The 18,722-nt window shown below is 37.2% G+C and overlaps 1 protein-coding gene across 6 annotated transcripts in view; it reads left to right on the top strand.

Annotated features, from left to right (window-relative positions):
• The window catches only part of lrp1bb (low density lipoprotein receptor-related protein 1Bb), a 315,310-nt gene that overhangs the window by 178,196 nt on the left and 118,392 nt on the right, over positions 1–18,722 (top strand). For all 6 annotated transcript variants that reach the window (XM_008402891.3, XM_008402898.3, XM_008402881.3 and 3 more), the window contains 7 exons: positions 5,557–5,637; positions 5,744–5,914; positions 6,693–6,875; positions 10,377–10,577; positions 12,563–12,808; positions 16,206–16,403; positions 17,462–17,666. In XM_008402891.3, the coding sequence (XP_008401113.2) occupies positions 5,557–5,637; positions 5,744–5,914; positions 6,693–6,875; positions 10,377–10,577; positions 12,563–12,808; positions 16,206–16,403; positions 17,462–17,666 (1,285 nt within the window). The remainder of the gene's footprint in view (positions 1–5,556; positions 5,638–5,743; positions 5,915–6,692; positions 6,876–10,376; positions 10,578–12,562; positions 12,809–16,205; positions 16,404–17,461; positions 17,667–18,722) is intronic.

Below are 18,722 nucleotides of genomic sequence, written 5' to 3'. Positions count from 1 at the left end.
CTTTTTCCACAGTGGCTTTAAAAGTAAAGCATAATACGTACATGAATCAATTTACCATGTTTCCTACTACATAAATACTGTATTTCTTTGCAGAAATTAGATAAAGGGGTGAGAAATCTTTAAAGCAAACGGTTTATGAGTGTCGTGTTTCCCACTTGCTTTTCGTGTTGAAGTGAAGCACGGCTGGAGTAAAAAGAAGTAGGTCCAGTTTGAGCAGCATCAAATAGCAGTCGACACAGTAGCCAAAGAATCTTTTTTTGTGTTTATAGCTCATCTATGTTTCTTGCGTGGATGATGCAGCAAAATGCCACTGAATTCTTTTCTGTGTTTCTAATTAGATGCCATACATCCACTCAACAGCTTCCCATTAATACTGTCTTTTCTCTCAAGAAGGGTCTGCATTACTATATTAGATTTACTGGCATTTCTTTTACAATTGGGACATTTTTATGTAATGCTTTCGCGCTTAAGTGGCTAACTGGCTCAAAAGATCTTTTTTTTTTTTTCCTGAAAAGTATGATTTGAAATTACCCATCTGCTTTGGTAAGCAACAGAAAGGCAGAGTGGAATTTATTTGTTTAACTTTTTTGTGGCTCCAAAAATATGATGATTTCTGCATTAATTTATGAAATTTCAGAGTTGAGACTTTTAATAAATTGTCTATCTTAACATGTCTGAAAGGACAGTGGAGGCTTAGCTTAGCTGGAACTCTTATTAGGAATTTTACAGTTTCAAATCCATACAACAGTGTTGTTAAAATGTGATTTATTAATGTGCTAACGAAATGCAGGGCTGATTTGCAAGAGTGTGAAAGAGGCTTAACAGTTGAACCATTTGTTTAGGCTAAAGACAGATGTGTCGGTTGTGGGCTGAGTCACATTTTCTGTCTGTTTCATTCATTTTTCAAATTTCTGTTTGCACATGTCAAGATGACTTTTTTATTACCAAATGCTGATGATTGTTTGTCTATTGAAGTTAATCTATGTCAGATACTGTTTATAAAAGCTTTGTTTGGAAGAGATATAGAAACAGATTTATAAATGCTTTGTACCAGTCACAAATCATGATTTGACATCATTTTCTGAATGTATGCAATAATGATCAAAACACATGAGTAAATTAGTACAGAGGAAATATGTTCAGAAGAATCTTTGTACCTATGTTTTTTTTTAACAAACTATATGTGTGAAAATGTATTTACAAAGTCTTATTTTTTGTTCTTCTGAGATAATGATTCCATATTCTAAGTATGCTATGACTTATTCTTGTGGACTGTAGTGTAGCTACAAGAAACATGCTGTATGTGTCTCTGCTACATTATAGGCTATAGCCATTACCAGGTCAGTTTGTTTGTGATGATATGCTAATGTGCTGCTTCACAGACTAATCTTGATAATTACTGCAGTGAGATGTTTTTTTTTCTTTCGTTGTGTTTTTATGCTTAGTGCAATTTTAGAATTCCACCTGCAGAACTGAACAATCACCCAGGTGGAACTTCTCATTTCTGAATAGCTGCTAAATTGTACAGAACGGCAAGGCCTGCTTTGCTGGCAGAGGCTCGAGTTTTACCAAAGCACTAGTCATCTGTACCTCTATGAAAATGAATGTTAGTCAGAGCTACTTACTCATTTCGAATACATAGTTGTTTTCACACCCATTACTACATTCCGTTGAGAGAATTTTGAGGCTGAATTATTGATGTTGTGTTCTGTGGACCAAAAACTAAACACTTCCTCACTGGTGGCAACAGCTTAAAGGAATGATGCTGCGTAAACAGAATACTTTTGCACAGCAGCTCACTGTTCTTAAGTAGCGCCTCTGTGATATTATACAATCTGTCAGCTGAGTTCAGTGAGTTAAAAGTTGCAGTGTTCTGGATAAATCTTAGAAAACATAAAAAAACATCAGACACTATGATGGCCCGAGGTTTTTTAGAGCTCTTTGAAGATGCATTTAACCTTTTATTATGTGAGAAGGTAAAGGGGCGTTTGAGGGTGCAAAATCTGTTTTTAGCAGTGAGGTTGAAGTAGATGTCTTAGCAGCATACATTTAAAGGATCAGGGAAAAGGTTTGAAGATTCTCCTTAATCACTATTTGTATTAAATCAGCCCTTTAACGGTGATTGATGTTTGCCAAACGCTGCTCTGTGCCATATCGCATCAGCCTCCCTTTGTGTGTCCTAAGCCGCTTCAGTACGCAGTCACAAACAGCCGGGGTGTAAAGCAGTAATTAAAGTTCATGCTCGGCTTCATTCAATCATAATCAAGCTGTGCAGCAAAACATATTCTCTCCCCTTACTGTTGTCTGAGCTTCCTCAGGCATCGCTTCTCTGCAGGCACTCTTCTGTGAAGCCCTGGCAGCTCACTTAGCTTCAGTGGAGCTACTGTGGGTTTTGGAGCACCTGAAGCTCGGTGGTGGCTGCCTCCGAGATTGATGTTAATTTGGATTTTGTTTGTCAGTAGTTTAGTGGTTGTCACACAATGGCTTCTGCTGGACTCTCTCGATGGCGTCATTATTTATAGATACTGGTGTTTCATTTTTAGCCATGCTAGCTGTTTACTTGAAACCCTCATTATTTATGTATGCTCGTGCTCCATTCTTAACAAACGTTAAATTCCAGGCAGTCACATCCTGTCAGTAAGACCCATTACATTTGAGGGAAATGCAGCGTTCTTTAGATGACACTAATATGATAATGATACCTTCTCCTCAGCATCAAAGGCATAGCATGCAGCTACAGCAGACTGCCAACAAATCAATTCAAGAGAGAGAGAGACTTGCATTTCTTAGGGAAGTCAATAACCCTTCTGTACAGAGTATACAAAAATTAGGCCGATATGTCGATTCTGACAATGTCATCAGCCCACAAAAACAGAAAAATATTTAGTTTTCCTATTCATTCCCTATCACGAGTAAATAAAAATGATGTTTTAAAGTAAACCAAAATATTTCATAAGATTTTTCTTTATTAAATCTCAGGTGATGACAAAGCCGGGAATGGGACACGATGGATTTCTGTTAAGTTAATAAAAAGAGAAAAATGAGAAAACCCATAATATGCTAAGACAGATGACAGGAAAATCAACTGTAAGATAAATTGAAAGTAGGAAATTAATATCGAAAGCTTTTTGCATACCTGTCTTTAAATAAATAGCAAGCTGACGACGGGTGAAAGCTGTTTGTGTGAAGACTGCATTCTGTTTCATGGCCAAGCGTATTTTACATCTGGTTGTGCGACTGGAGGCATTGAGCAACAGATGAAACGTGAAGACAGAACTCATTCTGAAAGAAACCACAGCACTTCAAGGCTTCCATGAGCACAAAGCTTTAATCAGAAGTGGAATTTCACATTATTTTCCACTTATAAACAGGGTCATCAATAACAAAGAATTTGGCAAGTATTTCCAAATCAGCACTATAGACACTTTTTAGATTGAAGAGCATGACCATAGTTTCTTGGCAACATTGAGAATAAGTGATTAATGAATTGCAGGGATTTTTATAATATTTTTTCAGTCTTTGCAAACTTTTGTCAGTCTCTCTTTTCCTCCGCATAACAACATTACAGCCTGAATAATGGAGACTTTACTATCTCCATATCCAAATATAAGTACCGTATATTCCGCACTATAAGGCGCACCTAAAAACCTTCAATTTCCTCAAAAGCCAACAGTGCGCCTTATAATCCAGTGCGCTGGACCTATATTGAGCCACAACAGGTCTAGCAACTATGGTAAGCTGCTGCCGACTTAATTTTCACCCGTAGAAGAAGAAGCGCGCGGTGCATGCTGGGATAGTTGTCAGAACGCTGGTTTGTTAATAAAGTTTGACTCACCTATCTACCTACCGACCGTCTAGAATCAGGTCGTCTGCAGGTCATTTAGCACCACGTTCACCTTGAACATGCTGTGCTCGAACGGAGAAGAGTGACCATCGTCCGGCCACTCCCCGGCCCAGTCGCGGAAGGCTCTCCTCGCTGACCGGAGTTGGACTGTTTTGTTGACATTCCGTTTAGTGCAGCTCCATTTAGTGGATGCATAACGTAACTCCAGCCACTACTGCAACATCTATTCTATGCGCCTTATAATGCGGTGCGCCTTATATATGAAAACAGTTTTAAAATAGGCCATTCATTGAAGGTGCGCCTTATAGTGCGGAAAATACGGTACTTCGTTTATTGCAGACTACATTCCACTTATTTAAAAGTTAACTTTCTCAGAAAAACAAATTGCTTAATCGACTAAACGGCCACCAAATATTGTCCTCCATTTTAGACTTATATTTGGATAGTGCTCCACATGCCTAGAGCAGACACACCTTTGTACAGTGGCTATAATTCAGCTGTAAAAGGATTGACTCCTGGCCCTGGATCATGTTCTCCCTTTTCTCTGTCTCCCTCCCTTCCTGTCTGGATACGATCAAAAATGGCCATAACACACAAATGAATATACTCAGGAGAAATATGCTTACATTTTTAATGAGCTGTTTCTTGATTGCTAATTGAACCCTAGCTTTCTGAGGGTTTTGGTTTACAAAGCTGATGCATTGCAGTGGATTTAAGACTTGTGATTAATGAAGGTAATATGGTTCTATGTTGGTGTAGATTCTTGGCCACCCAAGACACTGTGATCCAAAGGGTTTAAAATGGAAGGCAACTGGACTTCTCCTTTTTTCTTGAATGTTTTACCATAATCCAAAACACTACTTTTCTTCTAAACGTGACTTAGAAGTGTCAAGCTTATAAATTGTAGTGAAACAGTCACACTCATAGGTTCATTAAGCTCACAAAATCACTTAATGACTCAAATATATCACTTAATCATGCTAACATGTGAGTTCATCTGGTCTCATCTCAGAAGGCGTAAATGACTCAAGGCTGCACTGTAACATTGAAGAAAGCTTCAAGCTAAGGTCACCTCTTCGTTTAGAGTTGGTTTTGGCTGCTTAACTGCTCTCTCAAATGTCCTCCATGTCCAAAACATGCATATTGTTACCTTCAAAAGAGTTTCTCTCATCCCAGAGATGAAGATGAACCACATAATTTAGGTGTCTCTTCTGTGTTGCGTAGCTGAGCTTTTGTGTCCCTAATGTAGAGGTCACAACATTCATCGCTGCAGTAGACTGCATATACCACACTGTGCAGAGCTTGTGTTTTGGTGTTTTGTCCTTGAGTCGAACTAGTCTGTTCAAACCCTACAATAGTCTCAGGCAAAGACTGTCTCACCCCTGAAATAAAACATCCAAATAAAAGTTTGGTTTATTAAGCAAGCTATTTTAATGCTAAATTTAACCCATATACCCAGATATGAAATATTGATTACGGTGTTATGAACCACATATCATACAAATGTCTGTACCATACAAGAATTTCTTAAGGAATATTCTTGTAGGTAAATTGAAATTAAGAGAAGCACAGTGCAAATTATTTCAGAAAACCATCCTTTTTCTAAAATTATGAAAGCATACAATGCCATTTTAGGGTATTCCTAGACAACCACTCATACAAGTTGGATTCTCTTTAATTTGACATATAGTTTTTCCTCTCCTTTTCCCCAGCTTTTCCTACGTGCCAGCCACTCACTGATTTCAGCTGCTCAAATGGACGCTGCATCAGTGTCAAGTGGCACTGCGATTCAGGTGAGCGCAACTAATCAGCCAGTTTTCTCGTTAACAAGTATGCCCATTGACTAGTATTAAACGCGTCACCTCTGATATTCTTTGTGAATGTTGTCTTTGTCCGCAGATGATGACTGTGGCGATGGCAGTGATGAAGTGGGCTGCATGCAGACCTGCTCAAACACTCAGTTTCAGTGTACCAGTGGGCGCTGTATTCCAGCAGACTGGGCTTGTGATGGTGACAATGACTGTGGGGATTTTAGCGATGAGAACACAACCTGCAGAAGTGGACCTGCATGTAAGAATGTCTGTTTCTCTTTAAACTGGGTTGATTAGGTTTATTTATTTAATTTTGACTGTGCAAAGAAAGCTATAGTTAGACCTTTTTACCAATGGGAGTTGAACTATATAATCTAATTATTACAGGGAGCTAATCCAACACTAGAAAAAGGACCACAGCTCAGTTGCTTGTCACTAAAATGTGGAGATAATTCATCATACTACTCTGAAGTAAACTGCTGCGCTCTCCATCCTCACTGTGTGTATTCAGTGGATTGAAAGAGATTAGGTTACATCTTTGTTTGGACGGAGAAAATAAAAGCCAGGTTTTGGTTTTAGTGAAGCAAATGATCAATTGTGATTTCAACTTAATACCTAAAACACACAATTGATGTCTCAAATCATTACCTTCTTGGCATGTTGTGATTCAGAAATCTTTTATGTGAAAAACAGAAGTAAAAATATTAGCATCCTGTGGGAATTTGTTGTCATACTCGTATTATTAAACAGAACAATGATGCGAATGTCTTTTATATTCCAATAAATCCTCCATTGCTGATCTAGTAACCCACTATTAAACAAAGCAGCAAGCTCGAACAAACTTTGGAATTGAACTACTTCCCATAAACAAAAGGCTGCGACAATAAATAGATCTTTTGAAATGTAAAAAGAATATTTTATAAAAAAAAACAACTAACAAGCAAAAATAACAAGCCAATTACTGTTGTGCGTTTCAGTATTGTGATGCTGCTGAGTGGAACTGTGAAGCATTAATTGTTGGATTACTTTTGTTCCAGTGCTCCCATCTGTGATTGAATGCAGTGGGGATGAGTTCCATTGTGTTGAGGACGGAACTTGCATCCCTGAACGTTGGAGATGTGATGGAGACAAAGACTGTGAGGACGGGAGTGATGAGAAAGACTGCGAGGGCACCAAAAGGATGTGTGACCCGAAGGCCAAGTTCACCTGCAAAGATACAGGTTGTCAATGGAATCTCAGAAGTAAAAATTATCCAAAAAAATTAACTGCACTACAACAGCTTTATTTGCTGGGTAGTTATTGGTCAATTAATTAATCTTACGATTTCAGATGTTATGAAATATTGTCCTTGTTCTTCATTTAAGTAATATTCACTAAGCATGCATGGAAAAAGACAAAACAAAAGGCATTTAATTTAAATTAATCCTGTTGAAAACAAAGCTTCAATTCAGAATTAATGTCCTCTTAAGGCCTTTCACAAGACAACAAGTCCAATTCATGTCAAATCTTGGTCCAAATGGAATTCAAATCAATTCAGTTTGTTCCTGTTCAAGGCAATCATTAGTCAAATTCATATTGTTTAACTACATTGAAAGAAGCTTAAATCACGCTCATTTTGGCATTTAGTACTAAAAGCTAAAATGTTCAAGAATTATTTGCACGTATGAGGCGACAATGGAGAGAAACCACTTCCTTGTAACATGAATTAATGTCTAGCAGAACGTTGCTCAGTATAAGTGGCTCTCTGCAACCAGCTAAGTTGTAAGAAGTTATGTAGAAAAGAAGAAATGGGTCAAAGCATTAGGTTAGGAGTATTTTTTTTAGTTATGGGAAAGTAGAACAAGAATAGCAAATAAAATTAAGGAAGCATTCCTCTGTACAGAAAAGAGACACTCCTAGGCACAAAGATTGTAAGGCAAGACTGCATTCAGTGGGAAAGAAAATCAGTTAATGTCAAAATTAATTAATGCCAATAATGCCCTCAATTACTTTCTCAAGAAAATAGACACTGACGAACTCAGAAGCATTAGGCCAGAAGCCGTTTCTAAAAGGGAAGAATAACAAAACTAAAATAGCAAATTAACTTAATAAGAAATACAGGCTGAGTTGGCAATGTAAAATTGTTTATGGTTTCATCAAAAATCATTTCTGAATACATTTTCCACAAAGCTAATGAGACGTAAATGTCCAGGCCACAATCTATTAAAATTATGAAGCACTTTGTAATTCATTCTTAGATTGAAAGGCTTAAAGATTTACCGTAGTCCTGTATGACAGAATTTTTTTTTATTGTGTTTATCTGCAAACTGTCAAACCGTCACAATGAAAATGTAACAAGATTTCAGCAAACTTAAGATCATTTTCTCTCCAGCCAGCTTCTTTCAAAGCAGGAAATCCAAGTATTTGTCACTGGTCAAGACAAAGCTAGGAGCAAATCTCCCCGGGGGCGCTTTGAGTTATTTACAGATTCAGAAAGTGTGTGTTCTAAGCTTTGCAGTGATGTCAAACACATAAAAAATAAATAAATAAAAATGAAGAAGACATGCCCATTTAAATATTGGCATTCTGGAAACCAGATCAGTGAGGAAAAAACCCTGAAAGTTTCAGAAAAATTGTCCCCAAAACCGATCATCGACATGGGTGTGGTCACTAAGGCTGTTCATTTACATTACTTTTCAATAACCACACACCCCAGCATGTATTACTGGGAAGGTGTGCATACAAAAGTGAGCTTTTGTGATTTTATCAGAAATGTATGGGTTTTTGTTTTCTTAATTTATGCTGTGGCAACTTGCTCCTACGTTTCCCATGGCCCGTCCCATTTCTTCATTTGTTTTCAACATCACCTATTTTATATTAAACAGAAAAATGTATATACTTGTTTCCATAGTTTATTTTTATTTCTGTGTATCTCTCAAAGAATGTTCAGTAAACTATTGTTCCCACAATCAGGACATCTTTAATATAGGCAGTTTTGAGTCCATCTATTCAAACTTGGTATGTTTTTTATATCAAGGCCAGAATTAGACTGTTACTCTGAATTTTGCCCTTCACCTTTTTGCTGTTTCTCCCCAGACAGCTTTTATCAAGAATGGAGGCTATGCTGCATGGTGACGGGTTGATTAGACCACACAATTATTAATTACTCTAATTCCACTGTGTCACACTTCTCTGCACTGGTGCTGTTGTCCTCTCCACAAGAGATGAGTGCCTTCACTGGCAATATGCAAAAACCTTCAAGTTCAATTTGGGTAAAACAGCGTGGAGTTTTACATGCAGCGCTTTGAAAAAATATTTATCCCCCTGAATATATTTCTGGTTTATGCTTTTTTTTGTTACGGTTAAGTGTTTCGGATCACTGAACAAATTTTAAGCAAAAGATAACCTGAGAAAATCCAAAATGTAGTTTTGTAATTATTTTTTTTATTGTGTAAAAAGTAATTGGCCCCTAAACGTAACGACTGTTTGTGTGACCCTAGACAGCAACAGTAACCAGCATTGGCGGTAACAATGTGGCTCTTGCAACGCTGTGGAGAATTTTTGTCCAACTGTTCTTTGAAGAATTGTTTTGATTTAACTTCATTGCAGGAAGAGTGATGGACGGTCATTCAGACATCCTTTTTCAGAATTTTGTGGAGTTTTCACAGCCCCATTAATTTTGGCAAAATATCTTGTTGCCGCCGCAGCAACAAGACAATGTTTGATTGGTGGCATGACGTTTTTTTGCCATTAGTTTTTTGTCAGGTGTACTTTCTAAAACGTTCCATGTTTGTCTTGTTTGTCACCCGATTATTTTCCAAGAAGTATTAGCGATATTGCAGATTGAAATTTGGTAGACGTGACCAAAAAAGATACTGGTTTGAATCTAGTCTTTCCCTGACTAAATAAAAGCACACCCTTCTTTATGCAAATTATGCTTATTTGATATTAATCAGTTTGGTGGTCTGAATCATTTTGTATGGAAGGCAATGGGATGTGTAAAATCCCTCCTGGAAATGAAAGTGTTAGATTTATAAATCCACATTGAAAAATAAAGTGTTTACCCATTCTTAGAAAATAGATTACCTTGAGTTGAGTTACAACAACATGTAGGAATAATTACCTTTTAATTGTGAAAGGAGAAACCAGTAACGAGCACTGATGGAAAGTCTTCTGCAAAAATGTTTTGATTTTGATTAATTAAAGATTAACTTCTGCAGATGTTTTTTCCTTGGTTGGAAAAATAAATGATGCATTCTGGTGTCCAAACAATTATTAGCATTGATGACAAACCAGCTCACTTGGATCCATTCATTCATCCCTCCTTCCATTGTTTCATTCATATTTTAAAGATGGAAAGGTTTGATTGTTTATTCAATCTCACATAAAGTGATTTAACTACACAAGTGTTATCTGGCTATAATCCCACAAGTACAAAATAAAATGTTAAAAGTGAGATCACGCCTAAAAGACAAACAATGACAACTTAAACTCAAAATCTGCATATCTTCAGCATCCTTTTTTTTATTATTTAATTAAAACCTCTTAAGCATCTATAGTTAGAGAAAAGCTAAAAAGTCGAGCAGTTTCTTGTCAGAAAATGGACAAAGTTTCGAGAACTAAGTTTAGCACAGAAATAAATGCCTGAGCCCTAAAACAGGTTTAGGAAAACAAGTTGATGTTTACCTGAGACGTTTAAGTTTGAACTGCCTCTGCTAACATCAGCCTCTCATACTTTACAGGCAAGTGCATCACAAAGAGTTGGGTATGTGATGGAGACATTGACTGTGAGGACCGATCCGATGAAGAGTCCTGTGAATCATCTGTTTGCAAACCCCCAAAGTACCCTTGTGCCAACGATAGCTCAGTATGCCTGACGCCTGATAAGATCTGCAATGGCAAAGTCGACTGTGCTGACCGTTCGGATGAAGGACCCATCTGTGGTAATTGTTCTTTGCCTTATCGTTTTGCATCTTATCTTCACATCCCATTAGGTGAAAATTTCCTTAAATAGTTACTCTGCCAAAAGAATTGGGAATAGCAAACTTTACAGGTGCTTACTGAAAATCTCTTTCCACCACCTTGATTATGTTGGCTGTTGTAACATCCATCACTGCCCCAGGAAGGCTCTCACCAAGGTTTTCAATGCCTGTTGTTAAATCACGCTCACAGGCTGCATTACAATTCATCCCAAAGGTGTCTGATGGGTTTAGCTCTGCTGGCAAGTCAACAGTAGCCAAGTAAAATAACCGATGCACCCTCACTGTTCTGTGCATTATCCTGAAAGCAAAATGGCACATTTAAGTATCTGTTGACACGAAAGTAGAAAAAGTTGTGAACGTTTTATATTTGCAATTTTCTACAGAGCGTAAACATGAACAAAAGCAGTCGGCCTTTTAAAAGCTGTAATACTTATTCAGCTTTTTCAAGTTTTCTCATTCTAAATAAAACTTGAATTTTATTTGATAGGCTAACAGACTTTTTTTTTTGCCCATCCTTCTTTGCAAAATAGTTCAGTCTGTCAGATTGAACAGAACCAGTTTATGAACATCAGCAATAAAGTAGAAGTATTCCCATAATGTGATTTTACCACCATTTTCCACCATAAATAGCATGAATATGTTTTGCTTTTCCTCCACACACAGTGTTTTTGCAAGCTGAAGAAAATACTAAATTTTTAGGCATTCTAGCTACAATTCAACGTCAGACATAATTCCTAAAAATACAAGCTTTGGTTTTAAGTTGAAAACATTTGAAAATGTTTCACATTTGTGAATACTCTGCAAGACACTGTAAAAAGACAACCTCACAGGGTGAAAATAATATCTATGCAATGTAACTTTAAAATTAAATTTGATCTGTTAGGGCAACGTTCCATTTTCCAGGTGGGCAATGTGTGACTTGTACAATATCTTATTTAAAATGTTCGTCTTGTTCTTTCTCAAACGATGTTCAGATTGCTGAAAGCGCCCCAGCACAGTCTTTTTATATTCCCCTTCTTCCACACACAGCAGCTTGGTGCTTGACAAGTTACCAGCATCTGTTGTTTCTGAGACCCAAGACACAACATAAAGAAAATCGTCCTTCCTGGTAATGGAAAATGTGCACTAAAAGCCTTCAGAGAGACCAAAAATATGCCCTCATGTGACTATCAGTAGCAATTTAATCTGTTAAAGTGAGTAGTGTAAACATCGAGGTTCATTTTCTAGAGCATTGCTAACCAATCCTCAGTGGGCTCCTGCAGGACCCTGAAGTACTATTGTGGCTCAAAAAGTGGGCTGCTGGCTCATCTTAGGCTATTAGTTTATGCTCAGTGGAACCTCAAGGGTCTGCTTGATTTAGACCAGTTCAGCATGATTCAGACCTCGCAGTAACAATCATGACAAAAAACATTTTTTTCTTGGTGATTAGAGAGGATAATCTTATTCCATCCCAAAATACGGTCTTAATTAAGGCGTATAAAGAGACCCCAGGTCAGTTTTTCCTCCATTTTATTTTTGGGAAAGTCAGAGACTTAAAACAGAGCACTGTGGAAAAGTATTTGAGCCTTACATATTTAATCTATTTTATTTTCCATCACACTTCAATCAGATTTTAATATCCGATAAATATAATGAGTCAATACAGCTATATGTCATTAAAAAAAAAAAAAAAAATGCAGCTCTTATGTTAAAAAGCAATTATTGCCTAAACTTTATAACTGGTTATGTTATCAAAACCCATCAAAACCTTGATATTAAGGGTTTATGAAAACCTGCATTTTTTTATGTGTTAAGGAATATAAGCTAACTTCAAGCAAAATTTGAGCTTTTTGAGCTCAGATTTAAGTCCAAACATTGACAAGTACATTCCAAAACTTTTAGATTTCGTTTTTTTTTCTGTCTGAGGCAGTTTACCCGAGAACTGCTTACCTGTCTCTTTTCCCCAGACATGTGTCTTGTAGCCAGAGGGGGCTGCAGTCACCAGTGCACGGTGGCACCGGGGAAAGGAGTTGTGTGTTCCTGTCCCCCTGGACTTCACCTGGATTCAAGCAACAAGACATGCGAGGCAGTGGACTACTGCAGCCGTCACCTGAAGTGCAGCCAGGTGTGTGAGCAGTACAAGACCACGGTGAAGTGCTCGTGTTATTCTGGATGGATACTCGATGCAGATGGAGACAGCTGTCACAGCATAGGTAACGGAGGCTTGCTTTTTAATGTTTGTTTCATGATGCCCCTGGCTGTTTTGTTGCTATGCAGTTGCTGCTTTGTGTTTGTTTCTGTTGCAAAATTGAGTTTTATGTTAGGGCATCTCTATGAGCTTTAATTCTTTAGGTTTTGTTTGTAAGTGCAGATATTAGCTTAGTGAAAATCTAACAGTTGTGGTTGATTTCCTATCTTTATTTTTTGTCATGCGTTAGCCTGTCACATCTTAGCCGAATCAAATTTCTCTCAAAAATGTTTTGTTTTTTTCTCGCTTTCCTGTCTTGAGTGGTCATTAATTATTTACATTTGGAGTGGAGGCAACCTAGCAAGTGTGTGTCAGAGCAATCACTGTACAACTGGGTTTTACTATTGCTTAAAAAAAAAAAAAAAGCAAAGTTACACTTTGATTTACACATAGGCTTTGACATATTTAAAAACACCAAGTAGTAAGTTTCATTTCAGTCACAATTAATGAAATAAATTTAAAGATTGAGACCACAAAATAATTGGGTAGTTTTAAAACAATTTCCAACAGATGGACACACAGTTGGAAGGCTTGAGTAAAATATACTGTATAATAAACACTCACTTAATTTGGAAGTAATATTTCTTGCCTTGCCCTTCTGCTCTTTGAGTAACACTGCAAGCTGATATTAGGTGGTTAATTAGCATCACCTTTAGCTTTCAGTATAGTACTTCACACATATTCTGCTCCATTCTTCCAGCTTGCCAACTGTACTTTCAATAAAGCTTTGCCCTAACAACAGCAATAGGCAACGCTTACTTAATTTAGGCACCATTAATTTCCAAATTACTGAGTATCTTCCTTTTAAGCAAGATGAGTATCTAAAGGAGGCTGGTAGTGCGAGTACAGGGCGACTCTGCTCCATACCTACACTTTTGTGATTCTGCTGACTTCATTTTTAAAAAAACTCGGATAAAAAAGTTTGCACTTTTTGAGTTTCCAACAGCCAGGTCAACTACTTGGGTGAATTGAAACTGGTCAGCATCTGATCGTATTCCTTATAAAAAATGAAACTTATCAATGCACTAGGTGTTTCAAAACAATTCAAGTCAATCTGCACAACAGACATATTTTTTGTTTGACTATGTGAGTGCTGAAAAGGTGGAGAGGTGATTGTGAGAGCAGAAATGAATGCTGATTTAGAATGAATGGGTTGAACTAAATTATTTCAAAATTTTAAGATGCACCATAGTGATGATGAGTCCTATCATTATCTGCATTGATGCTTACTGAGGGAAGCATGTCTTCCTAAACTATAAAGCTTGATGGTTTACTTGGCTGTTCAGATATTTACCGACAAAACAGATGTGTTATCGAAAATTTTGTTTCAAATTTTTGCATTACATCAAAAATTTTGATTCTGCTCCACTGATTGCTGCTACTGGATAATCCATTTGATGAGACTGCTAGAAAGCTCTTGAAGTACAATTGGGACGCAGATGCTGTTGGCTTGTCACATCCTGATTTATGGCCCCGATTTTGATGACTTGCTTCTGTCTTGCACTCCGGGATGGATAGCAGTTGCAGCTCTAATCATACATTAACACTCGAAAATAATACACCATTTTTAGTTTGAAGCTGATTGGGACTCTACTTGTTAATCAAACATCAGTCTTTGCATGCAAACTAATATCACAATTTCACGTTGAAGAAGGTGTTATTAGATTCATTGTGAAGTCCTAGGCACACATGTTCTTTCTCTGCTTTTCACATCTCAGTGATAAAAGATGTGTTTGTACAAATCTTTTCACTGAAAGCATTGTCGCTGGTTTGCTAACTGGAACAAGTGACTAAAGTAAGGACATTGCTTTCATTATATTTGTGTGCAAACAGTTCTGTTGCCTTAAAAGTGTTTTGAACATGAAGCTTACATAAAAGTTGCTTTGAAAATATGTGTTGTTATAAGTCGTTGTGTTTTAGATGGGTGTCATATATTGAATTTAGGTAGAGCAAACATTTCCAAGAAAAGGAGCTACACTGAAGGTAAAAGTAATCTTCCTGATTGAAACAAACCACTGCAGGCAGAGTCATGGAGGCCTAATATTCAGACACTGTTTATCATCAACCTGCAGTAAGATTTAACAACTTTTTTGAGCCCCTGCAAAACACATTCCTCAAAAGACTGGATGTACAACTGTATCTATCTACTTCTTGGGAAATTATTTTCATATGTTCAGAGTGTTTGGCAACAAATTGGTTTGGCTGAAATTGATGAATATTAATGTGCAACACATGGCGGTTTAAACTGCTGAAATATGTTTGAAACCATTTTTACTACGCAAGCCATCAGACTGGGAATAAATAATATTAAAAAAATATGCTTGCATAAGGAAATAAAAAAAAGCAACTTCTGCTTTTAAATTAGAACAATCCTATAAAAAATCAGATGGATACTGATTTAGGTACAAATTACTTTCTTGCACAGGAAAATATGATAAATAGAATTAATCATCAGAGATAAATTTAGCCTTTTTACTACTTTATTAATGTTCCCCAATAACAATGTAAAATCACATTGTTAATTTTAGCAGAGCTGGTCCAGAGCTGATGTCTTAAACGTAACTAGATTTTTGGGGCTTTCCAACTGCCCTCAAACAACACAATTTAGTCACAGGTGGAAATAATGTTTTCTTTAAAAAAGAAAAGTGTGGACTTATTAGAAAGTATGTTCAATGCCTGTTTAAAGATTGCTATTTTCAACAGGTACTTTTTAAACAGCAAAACAATACTCATCGAGTTGTCCATTCTAATTCATTAACACAAGTCAAAGACATGATAAACAGCACACACCGATCAATCCGCCAACCTGGCTCGTTTGGTGGCAGTGTGACAACGTTGGGATCATCCTTAAGGTCTTCCTAACAAACATTTGTTTGTCTGCATTACACCAGGAATGTCACTTAACAACTCAGTTTTTTTTTCTTCTAGTATTGTTATTTGCACCAGTCTGGCCTGTGGCAGCTAAGACTGTAAATCCTCCAACAAAGCAATGCACCTTTAAAATGATCTATAGTTGAACATCTAAGGATTACACATACATACATTTATATATGTTACATAAAATGAACATTCCTTTTTTTGTATTTTGATTTTATCTGTATTGTAAATGTCTCATTCCAAGGTAATTTTAGTACAAGTTCGCACTGCATTTATATAGTTGGACCCATCAAAACCTGAATTCCTATCTGCATAAAAAGGAGTGTACTTGTTTATTAAATCATGATGGATTCAAGAGAAGACAATCGCAATTTATCAAGTCTGAAAATCTCGGTGTTCGCCACCTGATGTTCCGTATCGTGTCTTTGGGAAAAAAAAAAAGAAAAATTGTTGCGGTTGTTTTTTGTGTGTCTCTCTGCGACTAGATCCTTTTGAAGCTTTCATCATTTTCTCAATCCGACATGAGATAAGACGAATAGACCTTCACAAGCGAGACTACAGTCTGCTGGTGCCGGGACTGAGGAACACAATTGCTTTGGACTTCCATTTTAACCGTAGCCTGCTGTACTGGACAGATGTGGTGGAAGATAAGATCTACAGAGGAAGGCTCTCAGAGACGGGTGGTATGCACTGGGGCACACACAAGGGCATCGATGTACATGAAAACTTGTTATATACTTGAAAGAGGTTGTGCTTTTATGTCTAAACTTTAAAAATCCATGTTTTATGATTTTTTTTCTCTAGAATTGCCGCAGCATAGTTTCAAAAAGCTACTAGAGATACATATATATTCTTACGTCTTTACAGTACTATGAAACACTTTTTGCTCATTTGCAAAATTTAGTTTTTGTCACACTTAAGAAGTTTTAAAATGATGTTTATGTTTGTCAAAGGGGGTTAGGGTTTTTTTTCCAGACCATAAAGCGGTTCTAATCTGTTCTTGAATTTCTTCAGAAAGGCACATGATGTATTGCATTTAGATCATTTTAGTCAACTTCATGCTGTCATACAGGGTCTGTTTATGTAATTTCTTGATTCTGCAGTTCTAGCAGTATTCTAACTTGTATGCAGCTCATGAAATTCAGCTCTGTTTTTGTGGTTAGTCATATTTAAATTATGATCTATAAAGTGAGCATTTAGATTTTGGATAGTATGCCCTTCCTTTAAGCATTCCTCTTTGTATTTAATCAGGTTATTGCTATGTGGTAGTAAAATGTATTCAATTATCTCAAGCTCTGGTGTGACAGAAAAACATAAAACCTTTTTTAAAGGGGGCAGTACATTTTCACAGTTCTGCACTTCACTCCCATGATGTAAGTTCATAATATTATCATTTTTATCCTCATGATCAAGCTGAAAAATATTGAGCCAAAAGACCTGTATTGTGGTACTTTATCTGTCCTTTAAATACAATCAGAACTTACTCTTTGTATTTTTGTGAGTGGTAGTTTTTCCCTCCGTCTGTGGTCATGCAGAACTGACCTCTCAGCTTGGTCTATTCTACTCTTTTAAGAAACCTTCATAAGACACCAGACAGATTTTCCCACTTTGTCAAATGGCTATATCCAGCCTCCCAACACTCTTACCTGATGGACAGCATTCCCCTGAATACCATCTTCCATGAATTCATTCAAAGTCACTGCAGTACAGTCACATTATTGTCTTGTCAATATTGTTTTAGGAGTGGCAGGTATTGAGGTGGTTGTTCAGCATGGGCTAGCCACCCCAGAGGGCCTGGCTGTGGACTGGATTACAGGGAAACTCTATTGGATTGACAGCAATTTGGACCAGATCGAGGTGGCCAAGCTTAACGGAGAAATGCGGACCACTCTGATCGCAGGAGGCATGGAGCATCCACGAGCCATCGCTCTCGACCCAGGACAGGGGTATGTTTTTTTCCCACTGCTGCTAGCACCAGAAATAATTCAACACATGAGAACTTCAATGTATTTTGCTTCTTACATAAGATTTGGAGACATGGTCTTATAGAATACATTAAAAATAATGCATTGGTTCTTTTTCCTGAACATCAAAATCGCATGGAGCAAATACTCCAATACCATTTCAACTCTTTCAAATAATCTACTACTCATTTGTTCTTGTTCCATAAAAGTTCTGTTGCTCGACACTACAGCTATTATGGATAAAAAGCAAAGGCAATACCTTGTTCTTTTTTGAATTGGTCTCCTTTAGGTATAATTCCTCAAATTCAGTCCTCATTTCCCCTGCAGAGTAGGACAAGGAGATTGTTTGTAAAGCCATCTTTGTGTCTGACAGTAAACATTTTATTCTCCCTGCTGTCAGCAAAAAGAGGACTGACTACACCAAATACTGCTTAGCCAGAAACTAGTAAGACTAGAGTTCCAGCTTGAATAATGGCATAGTTTAAAGTTTACATGTAAAGCTGTTGCAAAAGGGAAAATGGATCTATTGGAATGAGGCATAGTGATGTGAATTGTATAGTGGTCCAACTTTTTTTCTTATCTACATTGTCTTAAAACAAATTTGAAAGTACATTTTCTTGTACTTAGATAAATCCATATCATATTTCATCAGCTACCCTGTCCTGGTACTGCTTCAGAGTACGGTTTGACACAGCAGGACTGATGCTCAACCTGTCCAGGACTAAGTGACTGTCAGCCTAAAAATCCTCTCTGTGATGTTTTTTTGTGGCACCTTTGCAATATTGTTAAAATCTATTCTGCAGGTTGTCCAGCAGCAGCCACAGCTTTGAAAGGAATGTGTTGTACAAGATATTAGGTCTATCTTTCCTTCCTTAGTTTTCTTCTTTATGTAAGAGAAAGATTTTAAAGATTTAGGGATGTGTAAGTAGGGCAAAGAAAATGATGGTGTTTGCTGCTGCTGTAACCCGATGTCACCTCCTTGCAGCTAGTCCTCTGCCTTGGATACATAACATCGCTGTTATCAGTGGTCTGTGGCTC

Source organism: Poecilia reticulata, chromosome 2 (genome assembly GCF_904066995.2).
Source record: "Poecilia reticulata chromosome 2, P_reticulata-male-v2, whole genome shotgun sequence".
Lineage (NCBI taxonomy): Eukaryota > Metazoa > Chordata > Actinopteri > Cyprinodontiformes > Poeciliidae > Poecilia > Poecilia reticulata.
The sequence above is the reverse complement of the archived record's forward strand: the minus strand, read 5'-3'. Positions and strand labels throughout refer to the sequence as shown.